Source organism: Pongo pygmaeus, chromosome 5 (assembly GCF_028885625.2).
Source record: "Pongo pygmaeus isolate AG05252 chromosome 5, NHGRI_mPonPyg2-v2.0_pri, whole genome shotgun sequence".
Classification (NCBI taxonomy): domain Eukaryota; kingdom Metazoa; phylum Chordata; class Mammalia; order Primates; family Hominidae; genus Pongo; species Pongo pygmaeus.
Window position 1 is genome coordinate 32,041,574 of NC_072378.2, and position 19,318 is coordinate 32,060,891.

The 19,318-nt window shown below is 53.8% G+C and overlaps 4 protein-coding genes across 5 annotated transcripts; 1 reads left to right on the top strand and 3 right to left on the bottom strand.

Moving 5' to 3' along the window:
• Positions 1-620: 620 nt before the first annotated feature.
• LY6G6C (lymphocyte antigen 6 family member G6C) lies at positions 621-4,189 on the bottom strand. Its single transcript, XM_054491611.1, has 3 exons — positions 3,568-4,189; positions 2,065-2,175; positions 621-1,277 (listed from the first exon to the last, which is right to left on the bottom strand). Exons 1-3 carry the CDS (start codon positions 3,617-3,619, stop codon positions 1,063-1,065), a joined length of 378 nt encoding a protein of 125 aa, XP_054347586.1. The 5' UTR covers positions 3,620-4,189; the 3' UTR covers positions 621-1,062.
• A 1,144-nt stretch (positions 4,190-5,333) lies between these two features.
• Positions 5,334-7,038, top strand: MPIG6B (megakaryocyte and platelet inhibitory receptor G6b). The gene is made up of 5 exons (XM_063666955.1): positions 5,334-5,394; positions 5,587-5,934; positions 6,078-6,168; positions 6,533-6,790; positions 6,913-7,038. Exons 1-4 carry the CDS (start codon positions 5,334-5,336, stop codon positions 6,708-6,710), a joined length of 678 nt encoding a protein of 225 aa, XP_063523025.1. The 3' UTR covers positions 6,711-6,790; positions 6,913-7,038.
• A 2,495-nt stretch (positions 7,039-9,533) lies between these two features.
• DDAH2 (DDAH family member 2, ADMA-independent) lies at positions 9,534-12,788 on the bottom strand. Of its 2 annotated transcripts, none has more exons than XM_054491316.2 (7): positions 12,559-12,788; positions 11,372-11,728; positions 11,153-11,252; positions 10,954-11,027; positions 10,675-10,794; positions 10,042-10,191; positions 9,534-9,852 (listed from the first exon to the last, which is right to left on the bottom strand). In XM_054491316.2, the coding sequence occupies exons 2-7, from the start codon at positions 11,666-11,668 to the stop codon at positions 9,736-9,738; spliced, it is 858 nt and encodes a 285-aa protein (XP_054347291.2). In that variant the 5' UTR covers positions 11,669-11,728; positions 12,559-12,788; the 3' UTR covers positions 9,534-9,735. The 2 variants fall into 2 exon arrangements, with proteins under 2 accessions (XP_054347291.2, XP_054347290.2); XM_054491315.2 differs by having other exon boundaries at positions 11,372-11,732; positions 12,559-12,787.
• A 291-nt stretch (positions 12,789-13,079) lies between these two features.
• Positions 13,080-19,051, bottom strand: CLIC1 (chloride intracellular channel 1). Its single transcript, XM_054491317.2, has 6 exons — positions 18,739-19,051; positions 16,656-16,765; positions 16,335-16,460; positions 16,065-16,171; positions 14,723-14,904; positions 13,080-13,506 (listed from the first exon to the last, which is right to left on the bottom strand). Exons 1-6 carry the CDS (start codon positions 18,775-18,777, stop codon positions 13,345-13,347), a joined length of 726 nt encoding a protein of 241 aa, XP_054347292.1. The 5' UTR covers positions 18,778-19,051; the 3' UTR covers positions 13,080-13,344.
• Positions 19,052-19,318: the final 267 nt, after the last annotated feature.

The following is a 19,318-nucleotide window of genomic DNA, read 5'->3' on the forward strand; positions in this document are numbered from 1 at the left end:
TGGTGCACTCCTTAACCAACTAAACCCCAAAGGACATGGCTTATCTGCCTTCTGTGGCTCCTGGATCCTGTTGCTGGGTTGAATCTTCCTTAGCAATGAGATTCACTGAGTGGGGTTGCCAGGGTTTTGTGAGCCTGAGTCTGGGTTTGCTCCCCTTTCTCCCATTTGCAACTTGGCTCCCAATAGGACTATTTTTAATTGAGAAAAGAAATGTAAAAACTGTAATAGGTAAAAACTGCTTGGTGCCCTACTTACTAACTAGGCTAGTTGAGGCCTTTAACTCTAACCTGAGAGAAACTGAAGAAACAGGGTCTCAGGCCCCATCCCCATGTGCCTCTCCTATCCTTTCTGGAGAGCCCTCAAGCCAGGCGGCACCTTCTTCTTGGCAATACATCAGGGATGTGGCCTAAATTTAGGATATGAGTTGTTGTGTGCCACCTGGAGACACTGGAAGGGAGGATGAAGACCTGAAAAACCTGTTTCTCCATTTGCCCCAGCCCAGCCTCCCAGGGAACCTCCCTGAAGGATTCCTGTGTAAGGGAGGGAGATTGAGAGTATTATTTCCTGGGAGATGACCTGACCCTTAGGTCTTCTTATAATAAATGTACATTTTATCAGACTCAGACATTTATTACTCAAAACGGAAAGAGGTGAGTATGGCGGATGGGGTATGTATGGGAGCCTGGGTTTGGGGAGTCAGCTCTGTACAGTGAGGTCATCAGGTCCTTGTGGGAGCCTTCACTGGGGACAAGACAGAAGCCCCATTTCAGGCCCAGATCCCAATCCCTCCTCAAGTAGGGGACAGTAGAGTGTAGGAAGCAAAGTGGGGAGCCCTTCTGGGAGCCAATGGAGGCCCTGGAAGGAAGTGGGAAGGGACCCAGAAAAAGCAGAGTGAAGGGTGTGAGGTGGGAAGGATGGATGAGGAGGCCACTCGGAACCGTGTTTAATTAAAGAAATAGGAGCTAGGCAGAGACAATTCTGTAAAGCCAGGGGATACAGAGACACGGGGAGAGAGGCTCAGGCCAAGGCAGGTGGGATGAGGGGCAGCCAATGGAATGAGTCTCAGTGCAGCAGCCAGAGGCCAAGGCCAGCCAAGGAGGTAAGGAAAAGAAGGCCCAGGGCTGGAGTGGGCCGGGGGCCTGCGCTGTTGCAGTTGTCCTTGTTGCAGCAGGTGGTGTTATATGTCAGGCCCAGCTTGCGGTTGGTTTGGTTGAAGGCCTCCTGACAGGGCTCTTCTGGTGTGCCACAGCGCAGATTGGAGAAAACCCACATCTTACCTAGGGGTGGGAATGGGCAGGGAATCAGCCAGGATGGGCACCTGGCATGCCTGTGTCCACCTCCCCACCCCATCCACCCACCTTGGCTTCCTTCCTTCCCAACTCTGTCCCTGGCCCTCCCCTTCTCTTTTCTCAGTCTGATATTCCTTCTGCACATCCTTACCCACCACTCCCCCAGTCCTGATTCTATCACTTGCTGGCCATAAGGCCTTGGACCTGTTACTGTCTCTGTTTTTTTTTTTTTTTTTTTTCAAGACAGAGTCTCACTCTCGCCCAGGCTGGAGTGCAGTGGTGCCATCTCAGCTCACTGCAACCTCTGCCTCCCAGGTTCAAGTGATTCTCCTGCCTCAGCCTCCCGAGTAGCTGGGATTACAGGCGCCACCACCAAGCCTGGCTAATTTTTGTATTTTTAGTAGAAATAGGGTTTCACCATGTTGGCCAGGCTGGTCTTGAACTCCTGACCTCAAGTGATCCAACCACCTTGGCCTCCCAAAGTGCAGGGATTACAGGCATGAGCCACCATGCCCGGCTGTGTTACTGTCTCTTTTTTAGGCCGTTTTCTCAATATAATAATAGCACCCATATCACGGGGTTGTCATGAACATTAATTGAAAAAAAGGCATGCAAAGACATAGGATGTTGCCTGGCACACAACCATCTTTGGCCAAATATTATCATTGCTATAATCCTCTGCTTCTCCATCTCAGTCTTAGACCCATTTGGGCCTCAGTCCTGGCCATAGAGTCTCCCACCTCCCTGCTTACCCCACTGAGGAAGGGGATGTTACCAAGGTATGCATGTGTTGTCAGGCATTGCTGTCCTGGCTCCAGGCGGCAGGACTGCCGGTCCACACAGCCCAGCACAGGGACCTTGTAGCAGGAGTGACAGCGAATGTCAGCTGGGAAGACACGAGTCAGGCTGAGGTGATGGGGTCTCTGACTTACCTGGGGATAAGCTGAGCTGGGGGTGGGGGTGGAGGGTGGAGAAGAGCCCATCACGTAGGTGCTCCAACCTGTTTGGCTGTTGGGTCTAGCAAGCACAGAGCAGGTGAGTGATGCAGGGAAAATGGAAAGTGGGTGGCAGGTAAGGGTAGAGTTGTTGCTTTGTGAAAGGCCCACGTCCTACATGTCTTCCGTCACTCCACCCCGTTTGGAGGTGAGTCAAGAGGGACAGAGCTATGAAGAAAAACATGGGGCTGCAGATAGATGGAATGTGAGGAAGATACCATGGGGAAAGAATGTGGGTGGTGAAGGAGGAGATGGAAACTTGAGAGAAGGAGAAATAATAAAAATGAAAATCATGAGGGTTACAACACTGTCAGAATGCCTTGGAAATTGAGGCTGGCGAGAAAGCCATCTGTGGCCAGCTTTAGCAATTTACAATTTACTCTTCACCTCCTGGAGCTGGCAAGAGTGTGGGAAGAGGAACCAGACCTGAATAGAATCCTCTCACCCCAGTAGCTCTTCAGCAGAAAGGAATGATACCTGAGAGACAGATCACCAGATTCCATCTTAGCACCTTATCAAAATGGAGAGGGTGGATACAGAAGGCGGCACCCCAAGTTTCCTGCTTCAGTTAATTCAAGGTTTGGGCAGGCAAGATTTGGTGATGCAGGGTCCAAGGGTGGAGGAGCCCGGTAAGTGTACCTCAGTGAAATCCACCTCACCCTGGAGGTAAGTGGCCCAGGTGTCCCCTCTTCAGAAGGCTCAAGAAAACGCTCTATTTCCATGGAGGCTCTTAGATGTCACTGCAACCATCTAGAAAGCTTGTATCCCCGGTATGGGAGGGGGTATCTAGGAAAGGCCATGGCTGAGAGACTGAACATGTGAGTCCCTGATGGAGTAGATGGGGAAGGTAGGTTACGAAAGGAGCCTGGGGCTGGATGCCTAGGTCTTTGAGAGGACACCTAAGCACAGCAGATAGAGGAGAAGGCAGGTAAGCTAGACTCTGGAGAGTTGCATATTGAAGTGGGGCTGGTTGGGGAACTGGATACCAGAGTTTCCAAGAAGGAGACACCTTGGAGTGGGGAACAGGGGACCCAGAGCCCTGGCAGGTGAGAGAAATGGGTCTTTCTTGGAGGTGGGGAGGATGGATGGAGACCTGGCTTTTTGAGAAATAGAGCAAGCAGGCTGTCATAGGGAAGCCTGGTCTTGGTGGCACAGGAGAGCTGAGCCAGTTGGGGCTGGGGGTGTTGGGATCCCGAGTGGTGGGTAGGGCAGGGAAGTGGGTAGAGCAGGGTGTAAAGGTCCTGACCAGGCAAACCAGGTCTTTGGGGCCCCCAGGTGCTCACCTGAGACCCAGCAGAGCAGAGCAGACAGGGTGAGCAGCAGAAGGGCTTTCATGGCGAGGGTCCTGAGAATGGTGGCAACCACAGCAGCTGATAGGGTAGATTTTCAAGGATCCAGCTCTGGGAGTTGAGTGGCCTTTTTGGAACTTATAAACCCAAAGGCTCCTCCCTTCCCTGCCTCTGGTAGCCCCTCCCTTCCCACTTACTACACAGCTGACCAGAGAAAAGACAAGGGGTGGGAAGGCACTGAGCAGGACTGAGTGGGGAGTAGGGATGGGAGAGAGGGATGGGGGAGGGCAGGTGACACTAGTGGCCAATGCCATTGTGGTTCTTGGTTTCAGGCCAAGATGCCCTTCCTGGCCTCCAGCTAAGAGTCCTGCTGCTCAGCCCTCTGAGGGAGCATCATCAAAGGCCTCTGTGATTTACAGTGTCCATGGTGGTAGCTTCTGCTAGTTCCTGGAAAATGGACAAAAGGATGTGGCCCAAATTAATTGCTGAATTTGGGTCCCTGGGTCCCTCCTGGGCATTGATAGGGGCATGCTGGTGGAAATTGGGGGTGGAATGGGTCAAATTAATCTCCATTCAGCCCCCATTCGGTCTTTCCAATGCCTGCTCTGCCATCAGTGACTCACTGATGGCTTCTGTGATGCCATAGCAGCAGAGGCAGGGGCTGGGGCTACTCATCCAGGAGAGCCACCACAGGTCTGCTAAGTAGGGGCTGCCTCAGGCTCCCATGAAGGTTCTCAGGACATCACCCATGCTCCACTTGCGCTTGGTGTGGCCTTGTTGTTCCAGTCCAGCAGCAGCAATTGTCCTAGGTGTGGCTGTGTGCACCTGCTCCAAAGCACCTCCCCAATCAAAACCTGCCAACTTGGGCAGGGTACCAAGGCAGGAGGAACAGCATGGGCACAGAGAGGTGAGGTAGAAGCTAAAATAAGAATAGAAATAGTAGGCCAGGTGTGGTGGCTCACGCCTGTAATCTCAGCACTTTGGGAGGCCGAGGTGGGTGGATCACAAGGTCAAGAGATCGAGACCATCCTGGCCAACATGGTGAAACCCCATCTCTACTAAAAATACAAAAATTAGTCAGGTGTGGTGGTGTGCGCCTGTAGTCCCAGCTACTTGGGAGGCTGAGACAGGAGACTCACTTGAATCCAGGAGACGGAGGTTGCAGTGAGTCGAGATTGCACTCCAGCCTGGCCACAGAGCAAGACTCTGTCTCAAAAAAAAAAAAAAAAAAAAAAAAAGAATAGAAATAGTAATAATAATGGCAAGCACTTACATAGTGATCCTATGTATTCTAAGCAGTTTACATGTATTACTTTATCTCGTTATCACAATCCCCTACAAAATAGGGGTTTTTGTTGTTGTTTTTGAGACAGGGTCTGGCTGGCTCTGTCGCCCAGGCTGGAGTGCAATGGCCTGATCACAGTTCACTGCAACCTCGACCTCCGGAGCTCAAGCGATCCTCCCTCCTTAGCCTCGTAAGTAGCTGGGATTACAGGCGTGCCTGAAAAGTTAAGCAGGCCAAAGCATTTGTGTAAATGGCCCGAGCACACATTTTAAGTGGGAACCATTTGAAGACTCCGAGTTTGCCTGCGAGGATTCCCAAAGGGATCTGGGCATATGGTGGCCCCGCCCCCTCTCTTATCGGAGCCCCCCAGCCTCTCCATTCTCCCCACCCCCAACTTCCCTCCGGTCCCCCCCACCCCCGCCACCAGCCCCAAGCCGCTGATTCGCTCGCAGCTTCTCCTCACCACATCCCAACCATGGCTGTGTTTCTGCAGCTGCTACCGCTGCTGCTCTCGAGGGCCCAAGGGAACCCTGGGGGTAAGCGATCCCTGGGAGAGTTGTGATAGACGCAGAGGGGCTGAAGCAAGAAAGGGGCCGCCTAGTAGGATGGGTTGTGTGTGGGAAGATCCAGGATGGCTGGAGTGCAGAAGAGAAGAGAAAGAGGAGACGGGATGGAGGGTCGTCTTGCCCTGTGGACCTGCCCTAACCACAGCCTCCGGCCTCTCCTAGCTTCTCTGGACGGCCGCCCTGGGGACCGGGTGAATCTCTCCTGCGTAGGAGTCTCTCATCCCATCCGCTGGGTCTGGGCGCCCAGCTTCCCGGCCTGCAAGGGCCTGTCCAAAGGACGCCGACCGATCCTGTGGGCCTCTTCGAGCGGGACCCCCACCGTGCCTCCCCTCCAGCCTTTCGTCGGCCGCCTACGCTCCCTGGACTCTGGTATCCGGCGGCTGGAGCTCCTCTTGAGCGCGGGGGACTCGGGCACCTTTTTCTGCAAGGGCCGCCACGAGGACGAGAGCCGTACAGTGCTTCACGTGCTGGGGGACAGGACCTATTGCAAGGCCCCCGGGCCTACCCATGGTAGGTCCAGGCCTGTGCGCACAAGGGTACTTAACCCGGAGGAGGGAAGAGGGCCTTGGCTGGGGGTTCTTGAGCTGGAGAGCTGGCTCTCTCTCGTCAAACCCCTGACCTCAGCATCCCTCCCCTCCACGCCTTTCCCCCAGGGTCCGTGTATCCCCAGCTCCTGATCCCGCTGCTGGGCGCTGGGCTGGTGCTGGGACTGGGAGCTTTGGGCCTGGTCTGGTGGCTGCACAGGTGAGCAGGAGTGGTGTCACTCCCCACTCCTCGTTAAGTGGGGAGTGACCAGAGGTGGAAGGGGCAGGACCAGAACCTTCGCAAAAGAAAGAGCTAGACCTAGAGCTCTGGTCCTGGCTTGGCGAAGAATGGGAGAGGTCAAAGGTGGGAGTGAGGCCGCTGGCTGGTGAGTAGAGCCCCGCCAGAGGAGATGAGCTGGAAGTGCAGCAGAGTTAGAGCCTGGGCTGGACTGTCGGTGGGGGTAGAGTCTAAGTTGTTTCCCGTCTGAGCCTTCAAGTTGCTGGACTGTCCTTGGCGCGGCGAGTCCCAGGAGAACCAGTGAGACAAGACTGGTGGCTCTCAAAGACTCATATGTCCCTTACAGGTGCCTGCCCCCGCAACCGATTCGACCACTCCCTAGATTTGGTGAGACTAATTCCACCCCATTTTCTTTCTCCTACACACCCACTCCCCACCCCTCAATTCCTGAGTCTGAGCCCTTGCTGGGAGCAGACACGTTGGTCACCTTCTCTCCATCCTTCAGCTCTGTCCCCCCTACATAGCTCCACTTGTGAGAACCGAGCCCCAGAGGCCAGTAAAGGAGGAAGAGCCCAAGATTCCAGGGGACCTGGACCAGGAACCGGTAAGGGCATGGGGATGGGAAGGGGATGGCCAGAATCTCTGCGGAAAATGGACCAAAAAAAAGGCCTGAACCCCAAGGAAGACTGTGGAGACCATCTTGTCTTCCTCCCCTTCCTCCTCCAGAGCCTGCTCTATGCGGATCTGGACCATATAGCCCTCAGCAGGCCCCGCCGGCTGTCTACAGTGGACCCTGCTGATGCCTCCACCATCTATGCAGTTGTAGTTTGAAGGGAAGCCCTTACTCCAAACCTCCCAAGCTAGAGGATCCCAGCTCCCCATAATCCCTCTCCCCTCCTTGGTCCCTCACCTGGAAGAGGAAGGCACCATGGTATAGAAATAAGTGCTAGACTGGGAGTTGGGAGACCTGGGTTCTAGGCTGTCTCTGCCACTGATCTTACTTCTAAACTTACTCCCATCTCTCCTATAACCTCCCTGTCTCCCTCACCACCAGTGTCCTCTCTATACCCAATCAAGCCCTAGCTCCTATCTTTTTTTTTTTTTTTGAGACAGAGTCTCGCTCTGTTGCCCAGGCTGGAGTGCAGTGGCGCCATCTCCCTCACTGCAAGCTCCGCCTCCCGGGTTCACACCATTCTCCTGCGTTAGGCTCCTGAGTAGCTGGGACTACAGGCGCCCGCCACCACGCCCAGCTGATTTTTTGTATTTTTAATAGAGACGGGGTTTCACCATGTTAGCCAGGATGATCTCAATCTCCTGACCTCATGATACGCCCGCCTCGGCCTCCCAAAGTGCTGGGATTACAGGCGTGAGCCACCGCGCCCGGCCTCCTAGCTCCTATCTTAAGACATCAATAACTCCCAGACAGTTGCCTTATCTCTTCCCTTCCCTTCACGGTCAAGCTTTGGAACCAGGGGCATATACCTGCCTCTTCCATTTTCTTCTTCACTTTGTCCCCACTGCTCATCTGTTGAAATTGCTCATCTGCTCTTCATAAGGTTGCCAGTGACGTCCTAATAGCCACACCCAGTAGACATTTTTAGCATTCATCTGGTTTGGGCTCTGATTACTCCATTCTTTTTTTTTTTTTTTTGAGATGGAATCTCGCCCTGTCGCCCAGGCTGGAGTGCAGTGGCACGATCTTGGCTCACTGCAAGCTCTGCCTCCCAGGTTCATGCCATTCTCCTGCCTCAGCCTCCTGAGAGGCTGGGACTACAGGTGCCCATCAACACGCCTAGCTAATTTTTTGTATTTTTAGTAGAGATGGGGTTTCACCGTGTTAGCCAGGATGGTCTTGATCTGCTAACCTCGTGATCCACCCACCTCGGCCTCCCAAAGTGCTAGGATTACAGGCGTGAGCCACCACGCCTGGCCTGATTACTCCATTCTTTAAGCTGTTTGTTGCTGGTGTTTTCTTTTTGGACTCCTCTTCCTTGCTCCATATCCCTACAGTATTTCCCACCATTCTAGGTTTGTCCCTTTCTCTTCTTCTGGGACACTCTCATCCACAGTCAGTCCTCAGCCCCCACCTCTGCAAATGACACCCAGAACTCTCTCTGGCTCAGATCTCAGATTTGGGATTAACAAACTTCCCCTTAGACATTCTGCCTGACTGACCTCAGGCATTTTGCACTACGAATGTCAAACCCAACTCATTGTCATCTCTGAAGCTGCTCACTTAATTCTCCTCTGTATTCTCTTTAACAACCCAGTTGCCCAACCCAGAAACTGGGAGTCACGCAGACCTCCTTTCTCTCTTACTCCCACATAATGAGCCATGAAGTCCAGTCTTTCTATCTTAACATCACTGTCAAACCCACACTATATTCCATGCCCAGCGCTGCCACGTGAATGTACTCTGCTTACTTCCTTCCTGGATTACCCATAGCCCCACCTCATCCTCCTACCCTTGCTTTCCTCCCTGAAGTCAGAGAGATCCTAGTCAAGAGATAACTGCTCCTGACAGCCCTTGTTACAGAACCGAAGTACTCTCCTTAGCTTCAGCTCTGTGCCCACGTGCCTTGGCTTTGGATACAAGGTACTATAGCACTTTGTTCACTCTCCAGGCCTACCTCTGTCATTCCACATGCACATCTTAGAAAATGCCAGCCTTAGAGAATTCTCCCTAGCCCCAAAATGTCATTGCCCAGTGCAATTCCTTCTTCCTGTATTACCCCTTTCCCTCCTCCACACTATCTGCCTGGCTAATTCTTATTTATCCTCAGTTCAAGTGTGGCCTTTTCTGGGAAGGTGACCCTCCTTGCCCACCCCTTGCATATACTTTGATGCCCTAGGGCACACCCCCTTTATTTCCCTCATAGATACAGCCTTCTGTAAATTGTTCCGTGACAACCTGTATTTCAATTTGTAAGAAATTTGCATGTACTGTGAGCTCCCCAACGTCAGGAGACTGACCCTTTTGATATCATTGCTAAGCCTCAGTAAATGAATGAATGAAAATGAATGTCCCTGCAAGTGTCATTTCTTTTTCTTTATCAAATAGGGGTGGACTGGTAATCTACCAGTCTCTGAATCATCTAACATTTAGATAAATTCAGTGAGCAATCCACCCATAGACTCTTTTCTCTGCCCTGGACACACTTCCCATGATAGAAATTCTGTTTTGTCCATCTTGTGCTCAAGTACCTATGACATGGTTGGGCAATGAGTTGGTAAGTACCTAATAAGATTTTTGAATAAGAGGCCTTCTTCCCTGCACTGACCCCAACCTTAGGTTTCAGCCCTGCCCTATCCCTTTGCCCCAGTAAGACACCAGTCACAGCCCAGTCTAAAAGGTCAATTCGATTTTATTGGTTCTGAGAGGCAGGACTCACCCAGTGGACCCTATCCTTTTCCCTACACTCTCCCCTCCCCCCATATTGAGGCTCTCTCCCAACTACTGCCTACTCAGCATTCTCTATCTAACCCTCCTTCCCCTTCTACTCCCTATACTATCCTACCGCTGGCCAGCAGTACCCCAAGGCCAGGCCCTCAGCTGTGGGGGCGTGTGCTGAGCACCAAGCAGAGGGAGCTGAGCCCGGCGCCAGCCTTCTCCAGTTCTGAGCAGGACACAGGTACCAAGGTGACATCAGAGAGCTTCTGCAGTGCCTGCATAGGGAGGACATGGAGTGGGGAGAGGAGAGTGAGACCTCAGGTTGAGCCAGGCCACTCCTCCAGCCAGCTCAGAGGGGCCCCACCCAGGCTTCTAGAGAAGGTACGCTTCCTTCCTCCCACTAGGAAAGCCTGAAACTCTTTTCTCTGATGGTGCTTGGTGTTGGAGTTCCTGCCCTCTCTCACCTCCTGGCTGTTGGGCAGATCCCCACCTCCACGGTGCAGGAGGAAAGGGGGCACACCAGGCAACCCAGGACGAAGAAAGAGACAGTCAGCAGCTGCGTCATCTGGGAGGGTCAGGGAGGCATATGGGTGATCTGTCAGCACTGCCATTGCCTAGAGGAAAGAGGAAGTGTTCGAGTCTCAGAACCTCTCCATAGCCGAGTCCGCCTGCTCAACCACCACTAAGGGCTGGGGACAGACTGACATTTGTGGAAAATTATGACAGCAAGCACATAGAGCTTACCGTATGTCAGACACTAAGTACTTTAGTTACCTTTGCTAATTTCCACCTTGGAATCACATGCAGTTATTTTCAACCCCCTACCTTCCCCAGCCCCTCCTCTTATCTGTCCTACCCATCCTTAGAGTCACAGTTTAGGTGCCACCTTTGGGGTTTCCTGAAACTCCGGAAGAGCAAATTAATCACCCCTGTTCCCAGTCCTGCTGTTGTAACTTCTTATTTACTCCTGTGTTCTTTCATATAAGATGGACAGCCCAGTGAGGGCAGGGGTTGGGGCTAATTTCCCAAGCCTCCCAGCTCCTGGCTTCCCGGGCCCAGAACCGCGCCCACTTTCGTTGGCCCCGCCCCCTCCTCACCCGGACAGCCTTTTGGGCAGCGTCGCTGCTGCCTGCCACAACAGTGCGAGGTCCCCCCATGCCGCAGAGACCGCGCAGGTGGGAGGGACCCGAGACTGGCACAGTGGAGACGGCGAAGTCCTAGGGAGAGCGAGGGGAGGTATTCAGGGGGTCGGGAGGGGTGATGGGATATCTTCAAACATAGGCTGCTCTCTGCTTCTCATTTCCTCAGCGGGCTCCCAGGCCCTTCCGACCCCCACCTGCACCCCGCTCCCTCCCTAGGCTGGTCCCGCTCCGCACCCGGAACGTGTCCGCCACGATCTCAGCTCCTCGGTGATTGGTCCATTTGGAGAGGCCTACGAAAAACTCCCGGCCTGAGTCCGGGAGGCCGCGGAGGTTTGAGGGCGGGAGTGAGTTGGAAACAAGGCTCCAGAGGGCCGAGTCTCCCAAACTCTACTTCCCTGTGCCAAGACCTACGGGTACCTCCCCCCAGCCTCACCGGTGAAGAGAACGTCAGTGCCATCCAGCGTCGCGTTCTCGTCTCCTATTTCCACAATTCGGAGCCCCAGGTCTTGCAGGGCTTTGCGGACTCCATCGACCTTAGGATAGGAGAAGAGGGCACGGAGCTGTGACACCCCCATCCCCAATTCTTCCCCAAAGCCCCGACATCCAGCTCCTCCTGCCCTTCCCCATACCACACCCGCACCACGGCGCTCACCTCTGGCCTACGAGCGGGGCTCCAGGGCCGCGTGATTAGGGCCGTGTCCCCTTGGATCACGGCCGTGTCGCCAAGCAGCGGTCCCAGCGGCAACGACTCCTCAGGTGGCAGTTCTAGCAGCTGTAGCCCCAGTCGTTGCCTCAGTTTACCTCCCAGCACCCCGTGCTCCCTTTGAGCTTTGGCCAGATCCAGAGCCGGAAGGCCAGCCCCCGCACCTTCCCCCGACGCCAGGCTCTCTGGGACTCCCCGGATCAGGGCATGGGAGCAGCGGCCCAGCCCCTCCCCCGGCGTCCCCATCCCATCCACACAGACGCCCCCTCCAACCGCTCGGATTTCTTAGTTTTCTTGTTTCTTCACCTGTCTAGGAGAAGAAACAGAAAAGGAGGAGACAGAGAAAAAGACATGCAGACAAGGGCATTGGGGGTGGTTAAGAGCGCCCAGGTCTTCCTCCTGCCATCTCTAGGCGTCCCTCCCACTCCGCCCCACCCGCTCCAGACATTACGCTCCTGTCGACCCCACTCTACCCAGCACCCTCAGGGGTCAGATTCTTTAAGAGGAGCCTGAGGAACAAGGCTAGGGTCTCTAATCTCGAAAACACCTGTTGCCCCTGCTTGGGGGCTTCGTGAGGTCCCTGTCGGGCGCCCCTCTTGGCAGCCACTAGGATGCGCTCACTCCCCAAAAATGCAGCAGCCCCGCCCCCTTAACCCTCAGCTGCTCGCTACCGCAGGGACTTGAAGTACGGCCCGGGACCCGCAGGGGTTATGGGACACAAGGAGAAAGCTGGAGAGGCAGGGGCTGGGGGATGGAAGCCCTGAATACCCGAACGAGAAGGGAGAGAGGTGGGTAGGAAGGGAGGAGTTCAAGCCTAAGGAGTTAAGCATCCTCTCTCCGCCCTGGCTGGTCACGCTGCCCCTAGCACGACCTAGTATAAACCAGACCGAGTCCCGAAGGACTGGGAGAGGTCTAAAACGAAATGCGAGGGGCGGGGAAACAGGGGGCGTGGTTCCGGGGCGCTGGAGCTACTCCCGGCTCCAGGACCCTGTTCCCCGTCTATGTCCCAAAGTCCACCCCGCCTAGCTCCGCGCCCAAATACCAGCTCCCCATACTCTCTGTCCGGTGCAGGCATGGGCCCGGCACCCCCAAACTCCGGCCCCCATACGGTTCAGGGCCCCCCGCCCAAGACTCACCTCCAGCGGCCACCCCCACTCCTGTCGCGCTGTGATCTCGGCTGGGGCCCCACCCCCCGAGGACAGAGTTGGTGGAGAAGGGAGTCCCCGTCTTCAAGCCTCGGGGACTGGGAGCTCTGGCTTTTAGGGGGGTCCTTGGGTAGGCGAGCTCATATACTACGATGGGGCGGGGGCGCGACGGTCTGGCGGCTCCGGGGCATTGTCTAAGCGGGACGGGGCGGGGCTTCTTCGGGCCACGCCCATTCCGCCCTGCTAAGCCGCGCCCATTCCAGCCAGACTGCGCCCCCCTTGCCAGAAATCGGCACCGCCCAGCGAGTGCTGCCCAGGCCCACCCAGATCTGGCCGGCCCTGGCGGCGGGGCTGCAAATGCTTCGTAGACCTCAGAACAGCGCAACGGCGGACCGGCACGAAACATAGCAGCCCCACCACAAACATTTCCCTTCTTAATTCCTGGCTTCTGCCCTGAGCTCAAGATCACTGACCCACCCCTCATTCCATGTCACCCACACTTCAAACCCCCATTGCGTAAAAACACTTGATTTTTATTCTGTATTTTATTACTGAAATATGTTGTCCTACCCATCCCACCCCACGATAAAAATCTGACCCAGGCCCCCACCCCATTTCTTTCCCTCATCCCCTCTTCCACCACACCATCCCGGAACAAGTGCACCAGGATTCCCTGCCCACTGGCCATTTTGGAGTGTGTCCATTGGGTAGCAATGTGGAAACCACCAGGGCCTTTGTGGAGAAAATGGAGGGGGTTGAGGGAGTCCCAGGAGGGGCTTATTTGAGGGCCTTGGCCACTTGCTCATAGGCGAGCTCGATCTCCTCATCATCTGGACAGGTGGAAGCGAATTCTTCCCGGGCGTAGGCATTGCGCAAGTACCGATGCACTCCCCGGAAGGCCTCGGGGATGGTGAATCCCCGGTACTTCTTACACACCACCTGAGGATGGGGAGAGGAGAGGGACCAACATGTTAGCCCCAGGGAAGCCACCTTGGCTTTCCCTTCTCCCGAGGCCGACATGATAAAACCAGCTCAACTCCTCACTGTCTTGTACTATCGTTAGCCTTCCTTTTCACTTACTGAAATCCTTGCTTTTAATAACCAGCCATTTTTCTTGAGTTTTTAAAACTTGAGATATAATTTACTTATCATAAAATTCTCCTCTTGAATTTCCACAGTGACTTTTTTCCCTCTATACCACTTCAGGCACTGACACAAGTAACTTTTGTCTCTATATTTTTCATCAGACTTTTTTTTTTGAGACGGAGTCTTGCTCTGTCACCCAGGCTGGAGTGCAATGGCGTGATCTTGGCTCACTGCAACCTCCGCCTCCAGGTTCAAGTGATTCTCCTGCCTCAGCCTCCCAAATAGCTGTGATTACAGGTGCCCGCCACCATGTGTGGCTAATTTTTGTAATTTTAGTAGAGATGGGGTTTCACCATGTTGGCCAGGCTGGTCTCGAACTCCTAACCTCAGGTGGTCCACCAGCCTTGGCCTCCCAAAGTGTTGGGATTATATGTGTAAGCCACCGTGCCCGGCCCATCTGACTTTTCATCATATATTCTTAACTTACATGTGAATATTTTATTGTCTCAGATTTCAACCCTTTGAGAGCAAGGCCCAGTAACCATACACTTGTGTATCTTTCAATGCTTAGTACACAGATGTTCACTACATAGTTGTGTGGCAGACTGATGTCGGGCCCATGTTGCACGAACTAAACCATAGCTTTGAGACTATGACAAAAACATGGGAACCAGCAGTTTTGATCTTCCACAAGAGGAAGTGAAGACTGAAGCTATAAAGAAAGTTAAAGCTTTGACTTTAGGAAAAGCCTGCTCTGTCTAATCTGGGAATTTGGCAGTGATACTGAGACAGGAAGAGCATTCTTCAAAAGTAATACTGGGACGTATTCCTCTTTGCTAGTCTGTTTGCACCCACGACTTATATCATGGAATATAATTATCTCAAGCAGTGGTCTTGCCAGCAATGACTGCCGCAAAGGACTGGGGTGGGGTCTGCCATTGGTAGCAATTTATGAAAACCACCCTAAGAAAGAAACCGTCTTTAGAGTGGTTGTCAGGGGAAGCCCATGTGGGAGCTCCTTAAAGGGCCATCCCAGTGGTCATCCTCTCCTCCCGCAATAACCACACACCTGTACTATGTGTAACTTTGGCAACAGGTTGCAGTCAGCCAGGGTGAGCTCGTTGCCATCCAGAAACTTCCTCTGAGAGACACCTTCATCTTCAGCACTGGTTTCATCCACTTCTTCTGGGAGGGGGGATGTTAAGTAATTGTCTAAAACCTTCAGGGCTTTCAGGAGTCCCTTCTCCAGATCTGTGCAAGAGAGGGAATTGATTAGAACTTCAGGAAAAGATTGACATAGTCCGAAAAGGCCCGTTGGGGGTGGATACTAATGGAGAGTCCAAAATAATAACAGTTAACACTCATGTAGTTACTTTTCTATGTGTTATTCTAAGCACTTTACATTTTATTTTATGTTAGACGGAGTCTTGCTCCATTGCCCAGGCTGGAGTGCAGTGGCATGATCCTGGCTCACTGAAACCTCTGCCTCCTAAATTCAAATGATTCTCCTGCCTCAGCCTCCTGAGTAGCTGGGATTACAGGTGCCTGCCACCACACCTGGCTAATTTTCGTATTTTTTTTAGTACAGACCAGTCATGTTAGCCAGGCTGGTCTCCAACTCCTAACCTCAGGTGGTCCGCTAGCCTCGGCCTCCCAAAGTGAACACTTTACATTTTGCAAACTCATTTATATCGCCGGGTGCAGTGGCTCACTCCTGTAATCCCAGCACTTTGGGAGGCCGAGGCAGGTGGATCACCTGAGGTTGGGCGTTCAAGACCAGCCTGGCCAACATGGTGAAACCCTGTCTCTACTAAAAATACAAAAATTAGCTGGGCGTGGTGATGCACGTCTGTAATCCCAGCTACTCGGGAGGTTGAGGCAGGAGAATTGCTTGAACCCAGCAGGCAGAGGTTGCAGTGAGCTGATTGCGCCACTGCACTCCAGCCTGGGCGACAGAACGAGACTCCATCTCAAAAAAAAAAAAAAGTTTATATCAACCCATGAAATAGGTATTGTCATCCTAATTTTGTGGATCTGGAAATGGACTTAGAGAGAGGTGAAATGATTGCTCAAAATTATACGGCTAGTTGGATTTGTACTCAGGTAGTCTAGATCTAGAGTGATGACTGTTCTTAAGCGTGACCCTATTCTGCCAGAAAACAGGCCAGCAGCCAACTAATGTCCTCAGTGGGGCAGAAGAGGCTAGGGAACAAATGAGAAAGGCTTCAAAGTCTTGGCCAGTGAAAATGCAGGGAAATATAGAGGTAAAGCAAAAATGGGAAGCTGGGGGAAATTTACCAACATCTGCTTCATTTCCCTGTATCTGAACGTCCAAGTGCCCCTAATGTCTCCTACCCACTGGGTCCTCTCTATTCCTCCCAGGACCCAGGCCTCTGACCCACAAGACTCACTATCATTGAGTGCTGGGTTTGAATTCTTGATGTAGGCAGAAAATTTGGCAAATATGTCCAGCCCAGCTGTGTTGGACTCAGGGTTCAGAGCTGCCAGCTTGGGGTACCTGAAAGCCAATGGGAAAAATGAGGTAAGATGTCTTCCTGGGAGGAACCTCAGCTAGCTCCCCTGCCCCAGCCCCACCACCATCTCTGTTTTCCATTTCTGCAAACTGTCTGTTTCCCAGAATCTCCCTGCTCCACCTCTCCACTTTCTGAGTGCCCCTATACCTGGGAGGGCACAGTACTGCCTCCAGAAATTCCTCAATCTTGTTGGTGTCTGTGTGCACTTCAGTGCCATACAGCAGGAATGGGAGCTGCCCCCCTGGGCACAGCTTCTGCACTGTCTCGGTCCGCCTGGAGAAAGGATCAGGCATCAGGACTGGAAATGGGGGTCAGGGAGAACCAGAAAGGGGGAATGGAGGACATGGGATAAGAAAGGGGCTCCGGGGGAGGGCAAAAATGTTCACGACAGAAGGACTCGGGTGGGTGAGTGTGTGTTTGCACACATGTGTACACAAGGGGTGTTTCAAGGAACGGAAGCAGGCCTACCTTTTGGTGTCAACGGTGGTAACATTGAAGGTGACTCCCTTGAGCCACAGTACCATGAACAGTCTCTGGGAGAATGGGCAGTTCCCAATTTTGGCCCCATCACTGCCCGCCTGAAAAGTAACCCCAACCCAAGGTTATGCCTGGTGCACCTCACCCATCCCTAGGCCAGTCCCTGCATTCCCACTCCCAGACCAGCTGTTTTCTGCCTAGTCATGACACATACATGGTCCCCTCACTATGGGCTCTTCGCCCTTGGGCCTGGGTCAACCTAAGGCGGATCAATGGGAAATTGTTTTGCAAAGGCAGGCTTCTGGTTCCCCAGACACTGAAGACAGGTGAGAGGTAGGTAGAGGGAGGAGGTCCTGGAGAACTTGGGAGGATCTGAATCCTAGAGAGGGAAGGGTGTGGAACTTCAGTGAGGCCAGAGTTGTAGGCTAGAAGCGTGGATTTCTGGGTTCCTGAAGGGAGTAGAGTCTGAAGAGAGGAGAGGTGGGGTGGGGTTTGGGAGCCAGAGTTTTGGTTCTCTACACCTCCAATCCAAGCTGTCTTTGGGTGGGGAGTCTCGTCAAGGGGCCGGGTGCCTCGTGCTAGAGATGTGGAGGGCCCTACAGAGAGGGGCTGCCCTCTAATTAGCAAGTGGTGACCTCACTGGCCCAAGGGACACCTCCCCCTAAGCTGAGGGTGATTCATCTCTCTGTCTCCGGCTTCCTTCCCGTCAAGGATGTGGGGGAAGGGACAGTGAGGATGAGGCCTGGGCAGCTAAGGCTACCCCTAACCCGCTGCCAGGGTCTCCCAGCACAAGTCCTCTGACTGTAATAAGCATCCTCTCACAGGACACAGGGCCGGAATCTCTGCGGCACAGCCTCACCCAGGAGTAAAAATAGCCCCGGAGGCGAATGTGAGAGTGAGGTGGGGACCACACCTAAGGGGGCGGACCCAAGCACGCTCCGACTTCCCTGGGCCCAGGGAGAGGGAATGGCTGCCCGAGAAACCCAAGCAGAAGGGAGAGGGAGACACAGGCACAGACACACAAAGATGAGAGAAACAAAAGGGGGGAAGGGGAAAGAAAGGCGGCAGGAAAGTGGAGGGTGGGGAGCCGTGCGTGCCAACAGAGAGACACAAACGGAGCGGGGAGAAGAGGACGCTGTTACGGAAGGGAGGGAGGGGCACAAACAGGAGGTCCCAAGACTGGGAAAAGAATGCAGCAGCGGTAGGGAGGGGAGCGGCCGCTGGAATCAGAGGGGAGCTGGGTGACACCGAGAAGCCTGCTGCCTGCAGTTTTGCTACCCAAATGCCATAGGACCATCTCTCCTCACCCACACCCGCAGAGAGAGGAGAGAGTTGGGGCAAGTCTTCTACTTCTCCAACCCCCAAATCCCAAAATGCCCTAACCGAGCTCTTCTCCTCCGTCTGATCTCTCTCCCACCCATCGTTATGTTAAACTCACGTCTTCTTGCCATCTCCCCTTCTCTCCCTTTCCCCAGTCCTGGGGATATTCAATGCCACCCGATCACCTCTCCAGCTCTGCTTTTCAAACTCCGATCCCAGTCTCCTGTTTTGTTCCACCCCTCCAAAGCTTCCCAATTTACTTGCTCTCACTCTCAGGCCTCCCTCAACACACCCTCTTCCCTGAAGTGTCTCCAGCCACACACACACACACACACACACACCCCTCCCCTACTGCACTACTCACCCTCAGATCTTGTAGGGACACATGTCCTAACTGAGGCTCCCCTCTGTCCCTTCTAAACCCTGCTGGGCCCCCACTGTCCCTTCACCAGCTCGCCCCCTAACCCCACCCCAGTCTCACTTTTGGGAATTCTCCTTTTTCTCTACTTCCCTTCCTTTAGGCTGCTAGAAACTTGCACTTTTACAAACTTTTCAGGGTTGATCCTAGAATTCTCATTACTTGCTAACAAGTTAATGTCTTCCCCTCTCAAAACCACTCCTCAACCGAAGAGTGCACGTGGGATTGGGGGTGGGAGTCAAGGAGGGAAGGGATTGGGGAGTTAAGGCTGGACCGGGGGAAAGGTGAGAGTTAGCTTCCAGGAATTTGGGTGGCTGAGGAGAGAAGTGTTCTTACCTTCACGAACAATTCGACCTGCGGTTGTTCTTCAGCCATGGTTGCGTCGGGGACCAGGAAGTGGCCGTCGCTGGGGGAACTGGGAGGGGCTGGGACTGGGGAAGGCGGGTCTCACACTCAGGGATTCTCTCCCCTAGACCCAGGGCTGTCCCTTCAGCACAACACAAACTCAGTCAGACCCTACTTGCTCCCAAACTCGGCCTCGCCACCAGCCCAACGCACCCCACACCCAGCTCCTCCAGCTCGGTCCCCTCCCGGGCTGGATCAGAGAGCCGCTGACTCACCGACCGGCCCCGCCCTGAACCTGGGGAGGGGACTGGAGCGGGGCGGGACTCGACGATGTAGGGAGTGGGCCCGGAAGGGGAATCCTCGGATCTCCCACAGGATGGGGATGGGGGTGTTAAGGAGGAGTCCTGAAAACCTCCTTGTTTCTCCTACCTCTCCTGAACACAGGACTCTTTTCTGCCTCAGTTTCTCTGCTTCATTAATCTGAGTACAACCTGACTGACCCTCATACAAAAAACTTGACACAGCTTGGGCACACCCGTGAAGATTCAGGGATGGGGCCTTCGAATGGAAA